General features: G+C 37.6%; 1 protein-coding gene across 3 annotated transcripts in view; it reads left to right on the forward strand.

The window, feature by feature from the left end:
• PIP4K2A (phosphatidylinositol-5-phosphate 4-kinase type 2 alpha) overlaps positions 1 to 19,575 on the forward strand; it is a 109,817-nt gene that overhangs the window by 43,884 nt on the left and 46,358 nt on the right. For 2 of the 3 annotated variants that reach the window (XM_005480317.4, XM_074534986.1), the window contains 2 exons: positions 14,087 to 14,184; positions 15,312 to 15,408. In XM_005480317.4, the coding sequence (XP_005480374.1) occupies positions 14,087 to 14,184; positions 15,312 to 15,408 (195 nt within the window). Of the gene's footprint in view, positions 1 to 8,955; positions 9,166 to 14,086; positions 14,185 to 15,311; positions 15,409 to 19,575 lie in introns of those variants that run through there. The other variant, XM_005480320.4, reaches the window with a different exon arrangement.

A 19,575-nucleotide genomic window follows, 5' to 3' on the forward strand; every position in this document is an offset into this window, starting at 1 on the left:
AATAAAGCAGCCTTAAATGTCCTGGATACACAAACTGGAAAATAAGTTAATCAAACCAAGTTTTATACTTGACATCGTAATATTTTTTTAAAACAAAGGAAGTATTATCTGAAGACTATAATCAGTTCAACTCACAAACATGCTTTAAGATTTCAAAACTAGATCTCATCTTCCATAACATTTTTTAATTAGGAGACCAGAAAAGGAAAACAAGTCTTTTTTTTCAGTCCCAGTTGGTTTCTCAACTCTGAGTGACCTATCTGTTCAACTTTGTTAGCAGAAATGAAGAAAATATTCTGTCTTCACCTGAAAAAAAAAGTTTGTTACCCAAAGTTAGTTTTGCATTTCAGCAAACTTGGGGTTTTTTAAGTACTTAAATGTTGGCAGCAAAATCAAATGTCAAAATAGGTTTATGTGCAGGAGGTTCTGTCGTTAGTTTTGGTTACTGTTATTTTTCATTTTGTCATATGTGGTACAAGATATTGAAGTTAAACATTTCATTTAACTTTTAAAGTACATTTTTGGATTAATTTTTCCTCACTTTGTAATAATCACATCTCAGACTGCAAGCAGTGCTCCCAGCTTGCAGGGTTTTAGCTCATAGTCCAAACACTTTAGGGTAAGGAATTGCAGAAGGAAACATTTCTCTACTGCCTCCACTTCTTGCAACCTCACAGTGAGCAGGTTTGGCACATCATCCAAATGAACAAAAGTCCTTTTTTGGCAGATTTAGTTTGGGTTCTAGTTGTGGTTTGTCACACGACTGACAACACATCCAGGCATGTCAGAAGGGGAAAAATCTTGGTGCAACAGCAGGAAAAAATGGGTCAGATTTGAAATGTTTCTTTTGTGGTGATGGTGGCAACACTGACTGGTTTGAGGCATAGGCCTTTGTGTGTTTTTTCTGAGAACACCTGTGGCTCACTGAGCCTGTTTTCTTCTCAAAAGCTTTCTTGTAACTACACAGAGGTGTTTCTTCTAGATTTCCTGTAAAGTGCCCCAGTATTAACTGAGCATTTTCAGTCAAATTTGTACAAAATCGTAAATGTTTCCATAAATAATGGTGGGGCATCAAATACCAGAAATAAAAGCCTGAGCTTACAAGCTTGAAGTAGATACTTTAAATTCATCCTGGTTTTGTGTGTTACCTGATGAATTAAAAGTGACAAGCGGGATGCTTAACTTGGTGCATGTGAAGTTCCCACTGACTCCGTATGGCTTGGAGGGCCAGCACATCACACCTGACCCTGCAGCCCCTTCACTTTGCTGCTGCTGTGGAAATCAGTGTTTGTGTTGTCATTAGTGCAGATTACTGTTACTTCTCATTTTACAATGTATTTTACAAAGTATGGCAGCTTGTGGTCTCAGTCTTCTTGAGAAAAATGGCAGCGGCTCTTACTGTGAGTTTCTCTTCAAAAAAAAAAAATTGAGTATGTTTTTCAGATCTTTATATTTAAATGAAAACTAAGGGCAGTATTTCCTTTTTAATGATGTTTTTCAGAAAATATTTCTTACCCTGAAAATGGGAAAATGAGTCTGTGTGCTCAGAGGAACGTGGAGGGCAGGAGGGTGCACATTCCAGATCGCCTGTGCTGCTGCAGTGATGCAAAGCAGCTGTGAGCCCAGTCAGCCAGCCCCAGTGCTGTGCAGGCTGCCTGCTCCTGCCTCTGGTCCCAAAAATATTGCTTGGTTTGATACCATGTGGCTTCAGCTCTTCAAAAATGCAATGTTGTGCTCACTGTGGGTGCATTATTCAGAACTCTTCATTTTGCTTTTTTTTGTTTTTTTAATTTGCATTGGAGAATTTGCTGTGTTCAGATTAACATTAATGGTTTAAAATGCATGTTGGCAGCTCAGGGCTTTTTTTTTATTAAATTATTTGTGTGTATATATAAAATATGTATGTATGTATATGAAATTCTTGCTTAAGGGATAAATTAAATCATTAAATGTTTTTAATTTGGATTTTCACATGTGGAAATAATCAAAAAGTAGATTTTCTTTCTCATACTGTTCATTAGCAATACATAACCTGACTCAAATGCCAGTGATGAGAGAGAGTTTCTGTGGGGTGGTTCTGCTCCGAGTTGTGGAAATGTGATTCCTGGGTTCAGGAGAGGAAATGAGTGGCAGCTGATCAAATACTGTCACCAGCCACCTCATCATGGGAAATGCTTTTTGACTGGATTTGGAGCAGTGTTACCATGGCTAGCATAATAGAAACTGCTGCAGAAAACTTTGTGTCATTACAGTTTGGTTTTGTCTTTACAGCTGAAGCGATGTTTTGTTGTTGTCGTGCTTACTGAATAACAAAGTTTGGTCATTTCTATTTGATCTCCTTTCAGAGGCACTGTAGCACCTGGTACATGTTCAGATTAACAGCACTAAAACCACTGGGGTTACTTTTTATTTATGGGCTATAAAAAGTATAAATAGAAAGCGGATTTGTGTCATCTTTGCCCATTGAATGTGTCCTATTGTCCCCCTAAGCTTGTACAAATCCTCTGATAGCAAAATTCTGACCTGTAAACAGAGGCAAAAGGTTGTGCAATTATATTATGTTGCTTTTAAGAAATTATATTTTATTTCATATCAAGGGATAAAGAAGATGCTTACCTTGAGTCATATAATTATCTCAACTCAGTTTAGTTGAACTAGGAGGGTGACAGGACTTGGGAGACAATGAGCCCCTGGTGGCTCTGCTGCACCCTCCCCTTACACCCTTCTTCTTCTGCAGGGCTGGGAAGGCTTTCTGGGGTTTGGAAATAATGTGCAGTACATGGCCTTCAGCAAAATCAACATTAGAGTTGTTATATCTGGGCAGTTAACGTCTCATAAGTAATGATAATAAATTAATGAAATTTTGTATGTAGTATTACTGCCAAAATAAATTTGAGATTTTGTGGGGAAAAAGGATATCCTGACCAATAGCAAAACCCGGCTCCTTATTACCATACCTGCATACTGGTCTTTCCCAAACTCTGAAGGAGTGGCACATAAACTCATTGCTTCAGTAGCCAGAAGCTGCAGAGTTTACATCCAAATAAGTGTGTTTTACTGTCTGTGAGAAGGAGAGGTTAATGCATATTTAGAAACCATATACAGGAGAAGTCAGTGACCACGAGGTGGACAGGAAAGTGCTAAAACAACCTTTAAACAACCCCACATGTCTGTTCTGAGCTTGCTACTCAGCTCGGGCTCTCTTTGGGTTTCCTTGGGACTTTAAGGCCTTTCATGTCTTCTTCCAGATGTCATGGTGTCTTGACCAGCAATAGCTTCTGCTATTGCTCTGAGAGCATTTTCTTAAATGAAGCCCATACAGTGGCTTCATGCAGCAAAAACTGTCTGGATGGCATCCTGATATGAAGGAGTGTTTGAGATGGCTTAAATCATCGGCAAGGGTATCAGCAAAAGCCAGATTTATATTAAGTGACACCATGACAAAGTTCATTGGCAAGATTCACTCTACTACTTACAGGACAGAAGGGACAGCAAGGAAAAACAAGCAACAACAAAACCAAACAAAATCCAGACAAAACAGAAATGAGCTGTGAACTGTCTAGGGATGTGTGCATTATTGCAGTGAGAGCGAGATAAAAAAGAACATGGCCTAAAACAGCATTTACCAGCACTCAAACTTAACAGTACTTTACTTTTATCTTAAACCAAATAATGACTTAATCATGACAATTCAACAAACGAATAACACTAACTAGCATTTAACCTTACTTTATAACTTTGAAGTTATACTTAGCAACTCAGCGAAAGAACAACACTTAGGAGTATTTAAGTAAGGTTAAGTCATATGTCACAAGCTTACTTACAGGCCTATCTTGCTTCAATATCCAGGTATTTAAACATCTAAGAAAGCAGCATTCCTCTCAGATTTGCTATAGCATATGCACACAGACATAAAGAGTCAGTGCAGGCAAGGCTCCTGTGAAAAATTCCTGTTGAAGGGCAGTGAAAGAATCCCTTTGAATGCCCTGCATCTCCTGTTGGGTGAAAGGCTGAGCCTTGAGGAATGGAGGTGTAAGTGCAGGACTCCTGGTTCAGCACTCCTCCAAGTCTGGCAGACCATGAGGGTTCTCTGGCTTTGAGAGCCCCAGTCAGAGGGAGGCCACTGGTCACAGCCCACTGCAGCCCAGAAGAGCTCATTTTGGACTACTGTTTATCGGGTCGCAAGGGAGTGGGCTTTAGTCATAATTTGTTTTCAAAACAAATTCATTTGTTTTGAAACAATTTTTTTTTTTGTCATAATTTGTTTCAGTTTCATCCTGGCCACAGTTTGGGTCAGCACTTTCTTTGAAAATGTAAGAACAGGAACGTTGTGCCATTCAGGCAAGAAAAATTTTCCAAGGCTGTTCATAAGGGAAACAGGAGCCCGTTAGCCATTCCTGGGAGCAGATAGCCTTTCTGATAAGCTCAAGAGGAGCTGAGCCCAGGTGCTGTTTTCAAGGCTGACGCCTAATGAGCATTTCTCGGATCACAGTACAGCCTGACGAGGGTATGGAGGGGAACACACCACCTCAAATAGTGATAAAACCTGGAAAGCTGATAACCCTCATAGGTGACTACAGACCTGTTAGCCCAGCATCAGGCATTACACTACTTTGAAGTGAAAGACTGTATGGTAAATGCAAGAGAAATACAGTGCCACAACCAAGATGCATCAGAGAGGTGAATGGAAGAGTTTCTCTAAACCGAGGAAATGCAATTCTTACCCATTGGGCCTCTAGGATAATATTTTGCATGGTGCTTACATGTAAAGTTATTACTTCTCCTGAAGGATGGGAGATTTAGGTTGAGGCTAAAAAAGGTTCATTTAGCTGCAGGCTAAGACATGCTGGCAGAGCAAGTTCTGTCCCTTGTGCTCTCCAATTATTCTGTTGGTCCATGTTACCGGGAGCAACTGCTGCATCACCTTACAGAGCACGGGAATACGGGTGGTGTGACCTTTGTGTACTTCCAGGGTCACTCTTGGTCAGTTAATTAACTTTTTAAATTAGATTTATGTAATGCAAATAGCATTGCTGCTGTTTGCAGAAAATTTGCCTCACAGCTCCAGCCTTCACCTAATGCATAGTCAGAAATGGCCAGAAGGAATCATGCTTTAATGTCATCTTTTCACAAGTCAACAGTTTTCTAAATAATAACGTATTTGTGAGGTTGGAATATGTGAGAGGACATTAAACCCCCTTCACAACTGGTCTTCTTTAATACTGTTGCTACTACTATTACTAATAATAATGTGAAATGCATTACCTTCATTATACCAGTGTAAAATAGGCAAAAAATTGGCTTTTCTGCATTTGTTATAACTTGTGAAAATTAATGAGGCCCATCTCATGACTTAAATTGTTGCTTCATAGCATTTGTTCTGCATACTTCCTAGGTTGTTTTTCTTAGGCAGGATGCTCTTAAAGCCTTTCTCTTCATTAAGCAGATGAGTATTATGGGCAAAATGGTTCCTTAGGTTTCTGTTCCCATTATACTTTGCCTTTCTGTATTGAAGAGAAGTTTTTTCCTATTGATTTTCATTTTTCAATTACAGCATTTGGGTAAGGCTACAGCATCTCCTTTTTTGTTCAACTGCATGCTGGAATTTTATGTTTAAATTCATTACCTCATTTTTCTTATTCAGAAATATAATTGAAAAATATAATCTTAAAAGCTACTATGAGATGAGCATTATTTAATAGACTCCTTTATGTTTGTTTTCTGGTTGGTTGGCAAGTTTGTTTTTTCCCCAGATCTTAGTAACAGGATTCATGGAATATAAGTATAATTTTATTTCATTGTGTTCTTCCTTGTTGAATTTTTCTTCTAGAATCCACAATAAATAGATAATTTAGAGACTTGGCAGAACATCTGTCTGTGAGTTGTAATTCTGATTTGTATACAGAATTGATCTTGTCGTCTTCAAACCTTTCCTGATGTTGTAATAAATACCTGGTGCCTCCTATCATCTTCCTCTTTTTGGTCATTCTTTTGTGAAGCTTTTAGGACAAAGCCAAGTGAGCTAAAAGTTTATCTGTTGCCAGATAAGCATTTTGTTTTTTAATTAGAAAAATACAGACCAGATGGCTATCAGACCTTGTGATGAGTGTGTGTATTTTGAATCACTATTCCAAACAATAATTGAGGATGCCCATTGATATGAAAGATTGTCAAAGTACATCAACCTCCCAGCACAAATCTAAGTTTCAAGCGGATGACTTGATATTTTTGCTCAAAAAATAAAATGTTCTTTTATCAGATTTGTGGGAAGCTAATAGCTTGCAAATTGTTGTCTGAGCTGTGTCCCTTGTCTTGTTGTCTTCTTAACAATTGCATTTGCAAACAAGGATGAGCTCATGTCTAAAGTGTGCCTCACAACTCATCCAAGTACAAAGAGCTTACAGTCCTTTACAATTTTCCTTTGGTCTGAGATAGGACTTTCTTTTTGTGCGATGTTTGCTACTGGAAGTGTTTAGCTTGTCAAAAATCTCCACTACAAACAAGTCCTATTTCTATTATTCTATTTCCCAGTTCATTAATGGGCATTAATGTATTTGTACATATTATGGCATTTGACCTAGCTTTTAGGAAAATGAGGGATTATCATGACAGACATTGTATCTGAGCTGCTTAATTTATTTTTGGTCTTTGATTATTTGGCACATTTTGAAGTGTCAGTTTTTGCACTCATTGAAATGTGTAAGGGGATTCATGGTAACTTTAACCAAATCTGTAGAAATGTGACTTAATGCTTGTCTGATAGTGTACAGCAGCTGTTCTGGATATTCTAGACTGTGCAAGTGTCCAAGAGACTTGAAAGACTTAAAAGCTTGCAATCAAAATTGTTGGGAAGGACATGAAATTTAAGTGCTTTTGTTATAGGTTCTTAAACCCTGTCATTCCAAACTCTCTGATCAGGAGTGATAACCAAGCTATAAAACCCTTTGTCTGGATTTTTGGGCCCTGATACTCCAAATTTAAAAGCAAACATGAATGCTTTTTGGAAACCATTTCTTTGCTGTGTTTTAGGACTGTGTTTGGACAATATCATGTCCAGAGCTTTCTTTGAGTATGTCACAATATCCTGTTTTCCACATGGATGCATGTACTACAGACCTACCCTGCCCAAACCCATCCTTTTCCTGTGGAAAACAGCAGCCAAGAAGTCTCATGAAAGTATCTGGGGTTTGCTGTGAATTTTTTTTTTTTTTTTTTTTTTAATTCAGAGGCAGATCATAAGACTTCACAAAGGTCTTGCTACTCTTTTTGATAAAATGTGATAGCTGTTGTTGGGCTTTTAATTTTTTAGTATTGCTAAATATGATCCATATTTAATATTCTTGCAGAGTCTGTCAGATGTTCTGTGGTTAGTACTTCAGGAAAAGTATATGTTAAGGCAGTTTGGAATACTCTTGGTTCAGTTTGTCATACTTTTCCAATAGTAAATTACTGAGTTTTATTGAAAGCCAGAAATGTAATGATAGGCATCACCTGAACTGTAAAAAACACAAAGCTGCTCTGGTAATTGCTGGTAGATGTTTTGAGACATGTAAAATTTAGATTATTTTCTGTAGCTGCCTGGCAGCAGGGTCATTTAAGTTTGTTTGATTTTGGTTTTTTTTTTTTACTTTACAATTTTTTCTGTTCATATACTTGAAATTGCAATGATTCCAAAGACTCAGAAAAAGTTAGATGTGCTACCCTCTATTTTTCCTGGTCATATAATTGCATTAATTTTGGGACTTGATTCTGAAAAGGTAACTGGATATTCCTTTTATAGAAGTCTTCTATGCTTTTTAAAGTCTAACACACTGCAAAATTAAAATAAAATAAAAAAGCCTGGATATTTTTTACCTTGCAGGGTAGCAGGGAGAGGTAGGGGAAAGAGATGAATTTTTGTGTGATTGAAATGATGAAAACCTCATTTAAAACATATTAAGGCGTATTTTGCTGAACTGATTTATTTCTCTACAGCAGAACTTAACCTTTTATTTCTCTTGCAAGAATGGGTTTGAGTGTAATTTAAACTGTCAAATGACATTTATCAAATGATGGTTTTGCCCTGTAACAGGCAAATGTCTTCCACAAAATTGATTAGCTGCTGACCTCATCCACCCTTTTCAGACCCTTCAAGGTAGATTTCAAAGAGTTGTAAAATAATCACTTCACTTTCAGTTTATACTTCAGCACAAGGCGTTTACTGTCCTGGTAGCAATAGCACGGTGTGTTTCACATCTGGGAAGGAGAGGATGTAAATGCTGCCTGTAGCTCTGCCTGTCACCACTCTGCCTGCTGCTTTAACCTAAACCTCTGCTCCTTACAAAATAGGAATGGCTTTGGAAAGGGCTCTTTACAGGACAATAGAATGAATAAGTTAAAGAAACTTTCTCTTGTAGGTGCCTGCTCTAGTGAGCAGGAAAGTGCTCTGTTTGGTAAGACCTGCAGGGTGTTCAGTATCAAGAAGGTGCTGGAAGAGACCCTAAATGTGGAATTTTATACTCCAAAGAGTTTCCTCTGTTGTCTTCTTGTTCTACAGCCCTGTTTTGTATGAACAACCCACCAGAAGCCCATAGGCTTGCTTTCATAAGCATTAACCTACCAGTAAATGAGTTAACTGTGCTGTTGAGGAAGTCTGTGGCCTGTTCAAAATGGTGACTTTGTGTCTGAACCAAAAAAAGGTTTGATATTTTTTTCTCTTCAGTTTTCTGTGCAAGTTTGTTTGCCAAAGTAGAAGCTGTAATGCAGAAAGTAAAACCCTGAACATAAAAATCTCGGTACTGCTGGTGGTGTTAAAAGTTCAGTTCTATTTTTACATCCCAATAATTTCTTTCTTCTGAAGTCTCTATCACTCCCACTTCTTCCAAAATCAGTGTTTAAGAATACACAAATTTGTGAAAAATGAGCTTGACTTTCTCCTAGAGTAACAAACCAGCTGAAGCTTGTTTGTCTCAACAGATCAGACTGCTGTGAATTAGCTTTCAGTACAGAAGGAGAGCTGGGAGATAAACAGCTGAAAAGAAGTAGCACTTCCTCAACTTCTGCCACATCCAGCATCAGGAGCAGCAGGGATTTTCCTGTGTGTGAAACTGCCAAGAGCTGTAACTGCAATTGAGATGTTTTATCAGGCTGTTCAGTGTGAAAACACCTCATCCCTCCATAGTTTCAGTGAGTCTGGTGGGCTGATATGTTAAAATAAAAGGAAACAGTATATATGCTGTATACTAAAGCTGCAACATTAAATAAAAAACCCAGAATCCATAGGGTATGAAGGCTTTAAATAGGAAGAGCGTTTCAAAAGAAACCAGGCATTGCTAAGTAGTCTAAGTGTTATTTGTGGTCTTCTTGGGATTAAATGTTGGATGTTGTACATGGGGTTTTTTTGTTTGTTTGTTTGTTTTTTTTTAATGGGGTTTCTTTGGTTGGTTGGCTTGCTTGATTTGGGTTTTTAAATGAGTAATACCAGCTGTAATGTGTTACACAGGTTTCTTGCTGTAACATTGTAGCAATGGGCAACAGCTTGTATCTGTTGGAAAACAGGATTGTTGTTCTGACTCTTGTAGCTAAACATGCAATATATGCTGTAAATTGCCTTTATTATATGCAGTTTAAATATCTCATTGTCTGCTTTGCATACAAGCAATTTATTGCTGCTTATGTTCTGACAGAATGAAAACTAATGCTTAATTATGCATTGCCCTAGTAATGTGGTGTTTAGGGTGAATGTATCTGAATTAAATAAGGGCCATTAATAATGCCTAACAATTTATGATATAGTCATTGCTTGATTTCAAATCATATAAATTAGAGAAGCTTGTTTGAAATGTCACCAATATAAGATGGCTTTGTGGGAACACCTCTCTGTGTGCTAATTTCAAAATCATTACCAGCTGAGTCTTACTATTTATTCAATGTCCAGTAGGCTTTTATTATTCCCTTATTTGCAGTTTAATTACAACCTCTGTTATCCTGACAGTGTGAATTCAATGCTAAACCTGCAGGAGCAAAATGAGTTTCAATCAGTCGTTTCTTGCCTGAAAACTTCTTTTTGCTTTGGCCCTCTCTCACCTCCCATGGCCAAGCCACTACTCTGAGCCACAATTTTTTGCATGCGTGTTTAAAGGGGCAATGCCCGTCTAAGACTTGTAACATTCTTCTGTCCTAAAGCTTGTAAGTTGTCTGGAGATGTTTCCAAGTGTCACAACTACCTGTGTTTATACTAATATCACAAAAGATACTGAATGAATTACTTCATGGAGGTTTCTGGGTCACTTGTTAATATCATGTGTGCGTGAGTTTACAAATGTTATTAATACACATGAGGTATTTATACATAATATGCATGGTTACTGTGCAACTAAAATTTTAGTCATTAATATTTAAAGTAATACATTCTCTAAGGCTGTTTTATTGGGTTTGAATTCCTCAAAGATGCAGCAAGCATTGTCCCTTTCAAAAAGAGACAAACTGGATCAAAATTTTGCATTGGCAACAATAATACAAGGCAATTAAAGCATGTAGGTTGCAGGACTAAAAGAATTTTCCTAATACGATGTACATGTATTTATTATCGAGATGCTGTACATGTAGATTCTCAGAAGTAATTCCAGTTAAATGAATATTTGATCCCAAACCCTCAGTCCTCTGTCCAGTGAGCTCTTTTTGTTTCATTTATGCTTTGCAATTATCTCTTGTTTACCTCAATTTCTTGGGCAGTTCTTTCTTGGTTATGATTTTATTACATTCAAAAGCACTCCTTAGAGGAAAATTAGTATTTCTTATGTAATTATTACAGCTATTGTAACAGTTTCTGTTGTAATTTGGAATGCTGAACTTTCATCCTCATGCACACATCTCATTTGCTATTGCTAAGGGAGCTCGCTGTATTTAATGGGTAACATGAAGAGATGGACATGATACTTGTCAAAGGTATCACATGCATCTTAACACATTTTCTGTTGTGCTGAACTTTGAAACACAGAAAAAGAAGCAAAATATTCATCTGAGATAAGTTAGAAGACTCAAAATGTTTTCTTTGCATTTCATATTTTGTGTCTTTCAGATGTGATTGTTTCTTCACACAGTGATGGCAAAGTAGAGAATTGATCCCTCTGACCTTTCCCTTTTCTTTTAGATTTTCAAGAGCTGTTTGGGGAGGGTGTTTTGGATATTGTTTCTTCTCCCTCCCCCCACAATGTGGTTCCAGTTTCCACCAAGATCTAATGACACGGGTGTTCCATTCTCTCTTGTGCACATTTTCCAGTCTGGCCTCATCAAATCTGTCCAGAAATGTCCTATTGCAGAGAGAGCCAGACCTTATACTTCAAAAGGTTTAAATTAATTAATGGTCTGTGCTGCTGGGATATGCCATTACTCAGCTGGTGTGCTACACCAAAGGTCACTTCTACTGTGTGTTCATCACCTGCTTTTTTATTTTCCTACTCTGCTAGAGAGGAATTCTCCAAAATATTAAAGAAATTACTTTTACCAACCTCAGATTTGGATGAATCTTTAAAAAAGCAAGCAACCAAGAACACCAACCAAAAAAAAACCCAAAAAAACCAAAAAACCAACCAAAAAAAAAAAACAAATCAAAAAACATAAAACAAAAAGCACCCTGAAAAATGCATCCCTCCTGAAAAGAACAAAACCATCAAACCTGACTGGGGAATGGGAAGAGTGTGCAGTTACATCTTGTAGGGAACTTCTTAGGAGAAGTATTTTGGAATTTTTTTTCTTAAAATCAAAGAATTCTGAGAGTATGCACATACAAAGGCTTTTTCATTCCACTGTGTAGGTGATGCTTGCAAGGCCTACAGGCACAAGTAAAACTGTGCCATTACATAGCACAAACTTAAATATCCACAGCATGAAAGCTAATCTGTAGATGTATGCAGAGAAACTTCATATCAGCAAATTAAGAAAGCAAGTACACATAAAAATTTGATCAATGCAGTTTTGATAACCTAAAATGTAATTTTGCAAGCAAACTTTGTTGTAGATAGTTGAGGATTTCTTACAGTATTCAGCAGAAGGTGTTCTTGGGATCATTTTTGTCTGTAATGTATCTGTGTGTACATTTCTGCTACTCCTCGTTCAAGTGTGAAATTTGTTGTGTGATCTGGCAGTGTGGAAGAGATGGTAATTCTGTAAAACAAATTCAGAATTTCATATCTCTATGTAATATATCTACGTGTTCCTAGTTTTATTTGTACAGCAGCTGGACTGGTTCTGCAGACTCGTGAGCTGCCTTGTGGGTTCAGGGTGAGATTGATGTACAGCAGTATCAGCGTCAGTAAAGAGCCTGTATGTTGGGTGTAGTGATTTTTCAATCAGCATTTTGTTATTTTATGTTGTATTTAATGAGGTGTCATCATGATTTATAAGGCTTGTACAGCTGTGTTTTCTAAAATTTATTGGAGTTTCTTCTTTCTCTCCCTTTGGAGTGGGAAAAGAGCATTCTCCCTACAACACCAAGGAGTGGAGCACTTTGAGCTCATCCCCAGCATCTCTCTCTTTCCTTTCCCTGCTCTGCTGAGAGCTGCCATCCTTCTATCAAAACTTTTCAGGTCTTTCCAAAGAAGCTTTCTTTGCACTTTTCATGTGGGCTTGCAAGATCAGAATGACAAAAATGAGACATAGCAGGGAACATTACTGGGGCTTTAAAGTATTGAAAGGTAAGGAGACCACCTGACTTTCCTGCTAGAAGGAAGGTTTCTTTCTTCTGCTTAAGAGCTAGAGGACTCTTCACTCTTCTCCTGTTTTCCTGAATTTCAGCTCTTCTAAAGGTCATGCTTACAGGGAGTGCACTTTTTTTTTCTCCAGTATTTTTAATCTATAGCTGCTTCAGTGAAGGTTTCTCCAAAAGCCTCTCTTAAGCAGGATAGCATTTACAGGCGATTAACATCTTCCTAGCTGGAAAACACTGGTGGATGAGCAGAGGAGCACACCTGTGTTGCTACCTCCAGCCCCGGTGTACATTTCCATTCTTATAGAGTGGGACTTTCCTCTAAACCCTGTGGAAAGCTGCTGAGAAAAATGTGCTCTATATGAGCAAAAAGATTTGACTGGGTAAATTGAGATGCATGACCAGAGTGTAGGGTACCATAAAAACATGGATAAAACATATGTCATGGGTATTTGGTGACTGTTGTTGTAATGGGTATGTCATTCCTGGTTTGGAAGGACCATTGCAAGCTTAACAATTCAGTCTTGTATTTATCGTGTTCTAGTTAAACTTAAGTCAAGTAAGGGTAGATTAATACATGCAATACCAAAAACATACCTACAAACTAGGTCATGGTAAAGTTGTCTACATTTTATAATGGAGATGTGGTCAGAAGTAAATTAGAAATATAAATGGAAAATTCCTAATCTGGAGAATACTGACAATGTTAATTTCAAAGCTGAAGAGAGTAGGTGTTCCACATCAATGTAAGAAAATAAGGAAAACCTTAGGAGTTAACGTGCGCCTTTATTTCTAAGCAAAAATTAATCTAATTAAATGGTTTGTCCAATGTGAACAATCAAAAAAAGCCTGAATACTGTGACTTATAAAAACTCATCTGAATTTTGCACTACTGTAAGAAACAAACTTCTGCCTAAGGAACTGAAAATACATACATTCACGTGCATGCAAAATTTCACTTTGCTTTCTACAAACCGTTCAAGACACAGGCATATAAAATTTCTTCATAAGCTGCAGGGGTAAATAGTCATTGGAAATAAAAAGTTGAATTATCTTTGGAAGGCATAACTTGACTGGCAAAATAAGAACAATGTGTTGGTGTAGGAAAGGATTTTGGTGGCATTGTCATTGACCTTCCATAAAAAGTACACTCCAGCTGTGCTTTAAAGCACTTTTTTATTTCTGAAACAAGTCTAAATATGGAATGCTGTTTCTTCTCTTCCAAAGTGTCACTCTTGAGACTGTGTTTGATCTGGAAAGAATAACACTGCTTTTACATTCTTCCATTACCTGCATTCACTCCTGGGATACATACACAGGAAATAGACTTTCAGGATTAAGACGTATATGTAGCATTCTTTGCAAAGACAGCAGCAACTAAATATATTCTGTTTTCTCTAGATCAATGAACTGAGCCATGTTCAAATCCCTGTTATGTTGATGCCAGATGATTTCAAAGCATACTCAAAGATAAAGGTGGACAATCACCTTTTCAACAAGTAAGTACAAGTAACAGTTTTGTGCGGAAGTGGATAGTGGTAGTGATATTTTTATGAAGTACTATGAACTCTGTTATTTTTCAGTGCATGGAACTGAAGTTTTGATGATTAAGTTAATCCTGAGATAAACATAACCGTCTGTGCTGTTCTAAAAAGCAACAGCAAAGGCTGCTGGGTAGATTTTTTTCCTCCATATGGTTTATTATTGCCTTATATTAGATACTGAAGGTGATATTTTCTTGGTGTGATTATTTATGGCTGTATAAGAATTTATGTATTTAAAAAATATAACTTCATGTGCTCTTTATTAAGTGCTCTGTTTGAATAAGAATGAAAATCTAAAGCCTATATCAAATGTGAATAATGTTCAGCTTTTTATTTTCCATAATACAAAATCATACCCATCATATAGATGTTTCAAAAGCATTATGGTAATTTCATGTAGTAACTATTGTCTCTTAAAAATAAAATGCCTAATGAACAGTATGTACAGACATACAAAACTGCTAATATTGATGTGTGTATAACCTGAATTTTATTCAAGAATATAGGTAGAAAAGAAAAATTCTGCTACTTTGGGTCTTCTGGTCAGTGACAAAGGTGAAAATAACTTTTCTATTGTATAAGTCTAAAATGAACACTAGGATATTAAAACTAGTTCTCTATTGAATGAGTGAAATTTTCTTGAAGTTTTGGCACTGTTAGTATTTTTTGATGTCACAGATGGTATAGTAGTTCTTGTACAATCCAATCTAAGATTTCACCTTTGAAGTAAGTTTAGGGCAGTGGGAAAGCATTCTTTTCTTCTTTTGAGTCCATGTTTCAGAATTGTCAAAATACAGTTTGTGTTCATTTCATCATTGTTGTAGTTCCTTAGCTACGACATAATGATGTTATAGCAAGCTAATAAACATTCATTAAACATTGTGAAGAAAAACAAGATAACCCAATCTCAGTGAAAAAAATAAAGCATTAGAAGAGAAATTGTAAGAGGATTGTTATCCTGAGCTTTCTATGAACAGCTTTGAGACAAAATTCTCAAGTTGCTTATTTTATATGCGTGAAGTAATGAAGTATATTATATATGAGTGAAGTAATGAAGTTGAATTGGTTTTCTCTTCTTTCAGAGAAAACATGCCAAGTCATTTCAAATTTAAAGAATATTGTCCAATGGTTTTCCGGAATCTAAGAGAGAGATTTGGAATTGATGATCAAGACTTTCAGGTAAGTTCACTTTGAAAAAGCCTAGACTGGTGAAATGCACATTTCTGTTTAGCCTTTCAGCCTGCCCCAGCTTTCCTCTGGTTCCTGCCCTTGTGCCATCTTTAGTCCTCTGTGTTCCTCATTAGAGTGCCTCCATATAAGCCACATTTATTGAAGCTGCAGGGTAAGACTTCTTGAAATAAGGAGGAAAAATAATGTCTGGACACTTCTTGCAAGAGATTCTATATTCAGCCCAGTGGCTTAGATAGCAGTTTCTTGCATGTTCTGTCTGTATGAGATGTGGTTTCTGAAATGACCACAGCCTTCTTTCTTTTTTTTTTCCCTCATGCTTTTTTTGGTTACAGGACAGTGACCTATGGCCTGCCAGCTTCATCCTACTTCATCATGTCTCATTTTCCTGACGTTAAGAGGATCTGGAAACAAATTGCTTGTGTAAAGTAGATACAGCAAACCAAGAAATTGCTCTAGATTTGGCAAGGTTGTTGCATGCAGTCAGAGTTTCTTTCTGCCTTTGCAAAAGAAAGTCCCTGAACTCTGCTTCAGCCTGATTTGCCAGTTCTCACTGATAGTTCCCTTTTCCATTAACAGTTCCTAATGCACAGCATTTCAGTCACAGGATAATTCCTTCTGCAGTCACACTGCAAGATGTCCTGAACTAAAGAATGCTTGCTGTGTAACTGCTTCCTCTCATACTTATTTGCTTTTTTAAACTATATTGATGTGAGCTGCAGTTATATTTATAATGTCACTAAGATATATTAAGACAATTTTTAAGAAATGGTTTTAAGTAGCTAAACAAACGGTACAAAATGCATTTGTACAATAGCACTCCCATTCTTGCCCATGGAGTAAACTGAATGTTGCAGCCAAAATCTATATCTGAGTCCTTCAACAATTCTTTTTACCAATTTGCCCCTTTTTAGGATCAAATGTATACATTTCAGGAGAAATGTGTAGGTGGGTTAAAATGTGCAGGGGTGTAGACAGAGATTAGGTTATGAGTCTCAGTTTACAGGCACTGTAGCCTTGCTAGGACATTTTGCCAGTCAGTGGAGAAGAGGATTGTTGGTTTATTTTGGAGCTGTCATGATCATGTTCCATGATTTTTCATTATCCTGTTTATGAAGAACTGTTTAAAAGGAAATGCACCAAGGCTGAGGCCAGCAGTTTAAATAGATGTTTCAAATGGCATTCCTGGTTCAGTTCTGCTCTTGGACCAAGCAGGATCCTACTGCTTGAGAAGTTAATTGATCCCTTTATATGAAGATTTAATTTTACTTGACAAAGAAGGAAGACATGTGATTGCTCTTAAAATTGTGATGTCAATTCATGCTTGCTGTCTTTCGAGCATTTTGACATTACTAGACAGTGGAAGGTAGAGTTCAGCAAATGGTAGAACACTTGAGATGCTACAGTGAGTTAAAACTGGCAAACTTGGCATAATCAAAAATGCTGCATTCCACAGCACTGTGAAATGCACTGCTGTTCTGCAGCAGAAATTCCTGTTGTAACTATGTTATACTACTGTTTGGATTTATTAATTATAACAATGATAAAGCAGCATTAAGTAACTGTCACTGGATAAATTGTCCATATTTTCAGATTAAATGTAAAAATACTTCTTTGTAGCTATGTGTTATGGTAATGTAACCAATCAACAACACAAAATAAGAACATGTAACTACATCCTGGTTTTTGATACAACAAAATTATGTATTAGGAAAAAAACCTCATGGTTTTTAGTATTTAAAGCATATTTAGTGAAAAACAGAAGATAGTTAATTTTAACCTAAGGGAAGATAATTCACTATTGCTTTTTTCCTCTGCCCAAGCAATTTATCACTCTGAATTCTTTTTCTAATCTGATTTAAAAGAAAATAAATTAAATGCTTAAAATATTAATGTATTTTGAACTCATTTTCAAAATTAATATTTTTACAGAACTAAACATAAAGAAAATTTGTCTCCTCACGTGTAAGATAGGGATTATCCCTATTAAAAGTGGAAGTTGCTTTCAATTTAATGTTACAGTCTGTCATGGTTTGAGCTTGGCACAGAGCCAGTGCCCTCTATGAAAATGCTTTCACCCTGGTGTCTGCTGTGAGATGTGACTAGGAATAAGCAAAACAGGCTTTAGCTTAAACATAAAGAACACTTTATTACTTAAACTACAGGAAAATAGGGAAAGACTATAAGGAAAAGAAAAAAATTGAAAACTTTACAAAAACTACTTTCCTCCTCCCCACTACTTGACTTTCTCAATCCGATACGTTTTCTTAAAACACTCAACTGCTCAGCCTGGCACTACACTTTAGTATACTCAAACTTCAGTTCATGAAGAGGAAAGGAGTCTTTCTTGTTCTATAGGCTTCCCCTGGAAACACACTGAAACTTCGTGTGCTTCCCTGTCACTTCGGCACCGCCCGGAAAAAGTCCTTTTGCCGCTTGTGACATCTTCCTTCCATGCCCAGTGCTCTCACCACTGACGCATGGACCAGAGCTGCTTTTAGGGTTGTCTTTCAAGGATGCCTTGTCTCACTCTAAAAAGGCACAGTCTCTGCTTTGGGACATCTGTCCCCCCCATATTTTTCCAACCCCCTGGGGCCGGGGGTCCTCACGATGAACCCTCTTGGTTCTGAGGCACTGCCTCCCCCTAAATGCAGTCTCTGTGTCACAGGAACAACTGAGTCCATGGCTACAAGAAAAGTCTAGCCAAAAGGCCACTCCAAATCATCTCTCCCCATTCAATCATCTCTACGTTCTTCGGGCCAGGTCTTTGTCTCATCTCATCTCTTATCTCCCTTCTCATTCAGCTTCGAGGAGGATTAGCATTTTTGCAAGGCCCCAATCATGAAAGAAAGGGGTTAAAACTTTCAGTCTCTGTCTATCTCAGAACGATGATACTCCCACATGTGCTGCTGCTGCGGCCGGCCGGGCTGCACCCTTCTCCCCCCTTTCTCCTCCTGGGCCGGCTGCTATCACATTCCGTCTCGCCGACTCTCCCTCTCTCTCCCTCCTGGTGGGGGGGAATGGCTGCCCGATGTCTCTTGGGGCTCTTCCACCCTTCTATCCTTGAGGGCCTTCTCACCCCCATCTCTGTCCAGGCCCCGGGCCTACCATGTGGCTGCCCCTCCCCCGCCCAGCAGCAGCGACTGGACAGGGGAGGGTGATCTGACCTCGTCGCCGCGACGTCCCAAGAGAGCCTGCCAGGGGCAGACCTCTGCTTTTTAACCCCTGTGTATTCTCGGAGGTGTGTCCAAACCCCACTGGCTACACCAGCTGCCAGTCTCAAACTCAAAACCTTCATTGGTTTGACCACAGCTTCCCAGAATTCCCACTTCTTCCTGGTCAAACCACCACACAGTCTCTGTGATCTAAAAAGGGAATCTGATATATATACTTTTTTTCAGATAACCTTTATCTTCAAGGAAGTTATTCCAATTATTGTTGGTTAAAATGATTTCTTAGAATCAAACCTGGAACTGAAAAATAGTTTGCAGTGTAAAAGTAAGGGAAAGCTTATGGAAGAAATATTGAGTTACTTTCTTTGATAGTTTTTCTTATATAGTGATTCTCAGGAAGGGAGTCCTAGTCAACTGTGAACAATGTCATTCCCATTATTGAGCCAGAAAGGATTGGTTTAGATAAATAAACCAATTACCTTGTTCATTAGTCAGACATCAGTCACAGTCTCAAAGAACATTCATTTTAAATGCCTTTGTTTTCAGAATGTTCTGCTGATATCCTTGATGAGTTGTTCCAGAGGGCAAATAGTCTTTCCTTATGAGTAAGCACTAATAAAACAAAACCTACCTCATGAAAAAAATTGGTAGCATATGTTCTAAGTAGTGGGCTATACTAATTTTAATTCTTTACATTGTGTTTCTCATTTTGTAGTAATTTTTGGACTGTTTAACACATAGACTTAGTTGACATGTGAAATAATTAATATATGGAACTTGTCTTACAGAGATCTCCTTATGTCTCTGAAGAGAGATTTAAATCTCACAAAGTACATGGCTTTTTCCTACAAGTAGTCTGGACTTAGGAGTCAGAGGAATTCCTTAAATTGTGTATGGTTCATGCCTTACAGGAAGCCATTTCTAGTAATGGCAATTACAGTTCCTAGAATGAACTCCCTTCCTTGACATGACACAAATCAACTCC

This window comes from Zonotrichia albicollis, chromosome 1 (assembly GCF_047830755.1).
Source record: "Zonotrichia albicollis isolate bZonAlb1 chromosome 1, bZonAlb1.hap1, whole genome shotgun sequence".
NCBI lineage: Eukaryota > Metazoa > Chordata > Aves > Passeriformes > Passerellidae > Zonotrichia > Zonotrichia albicollis.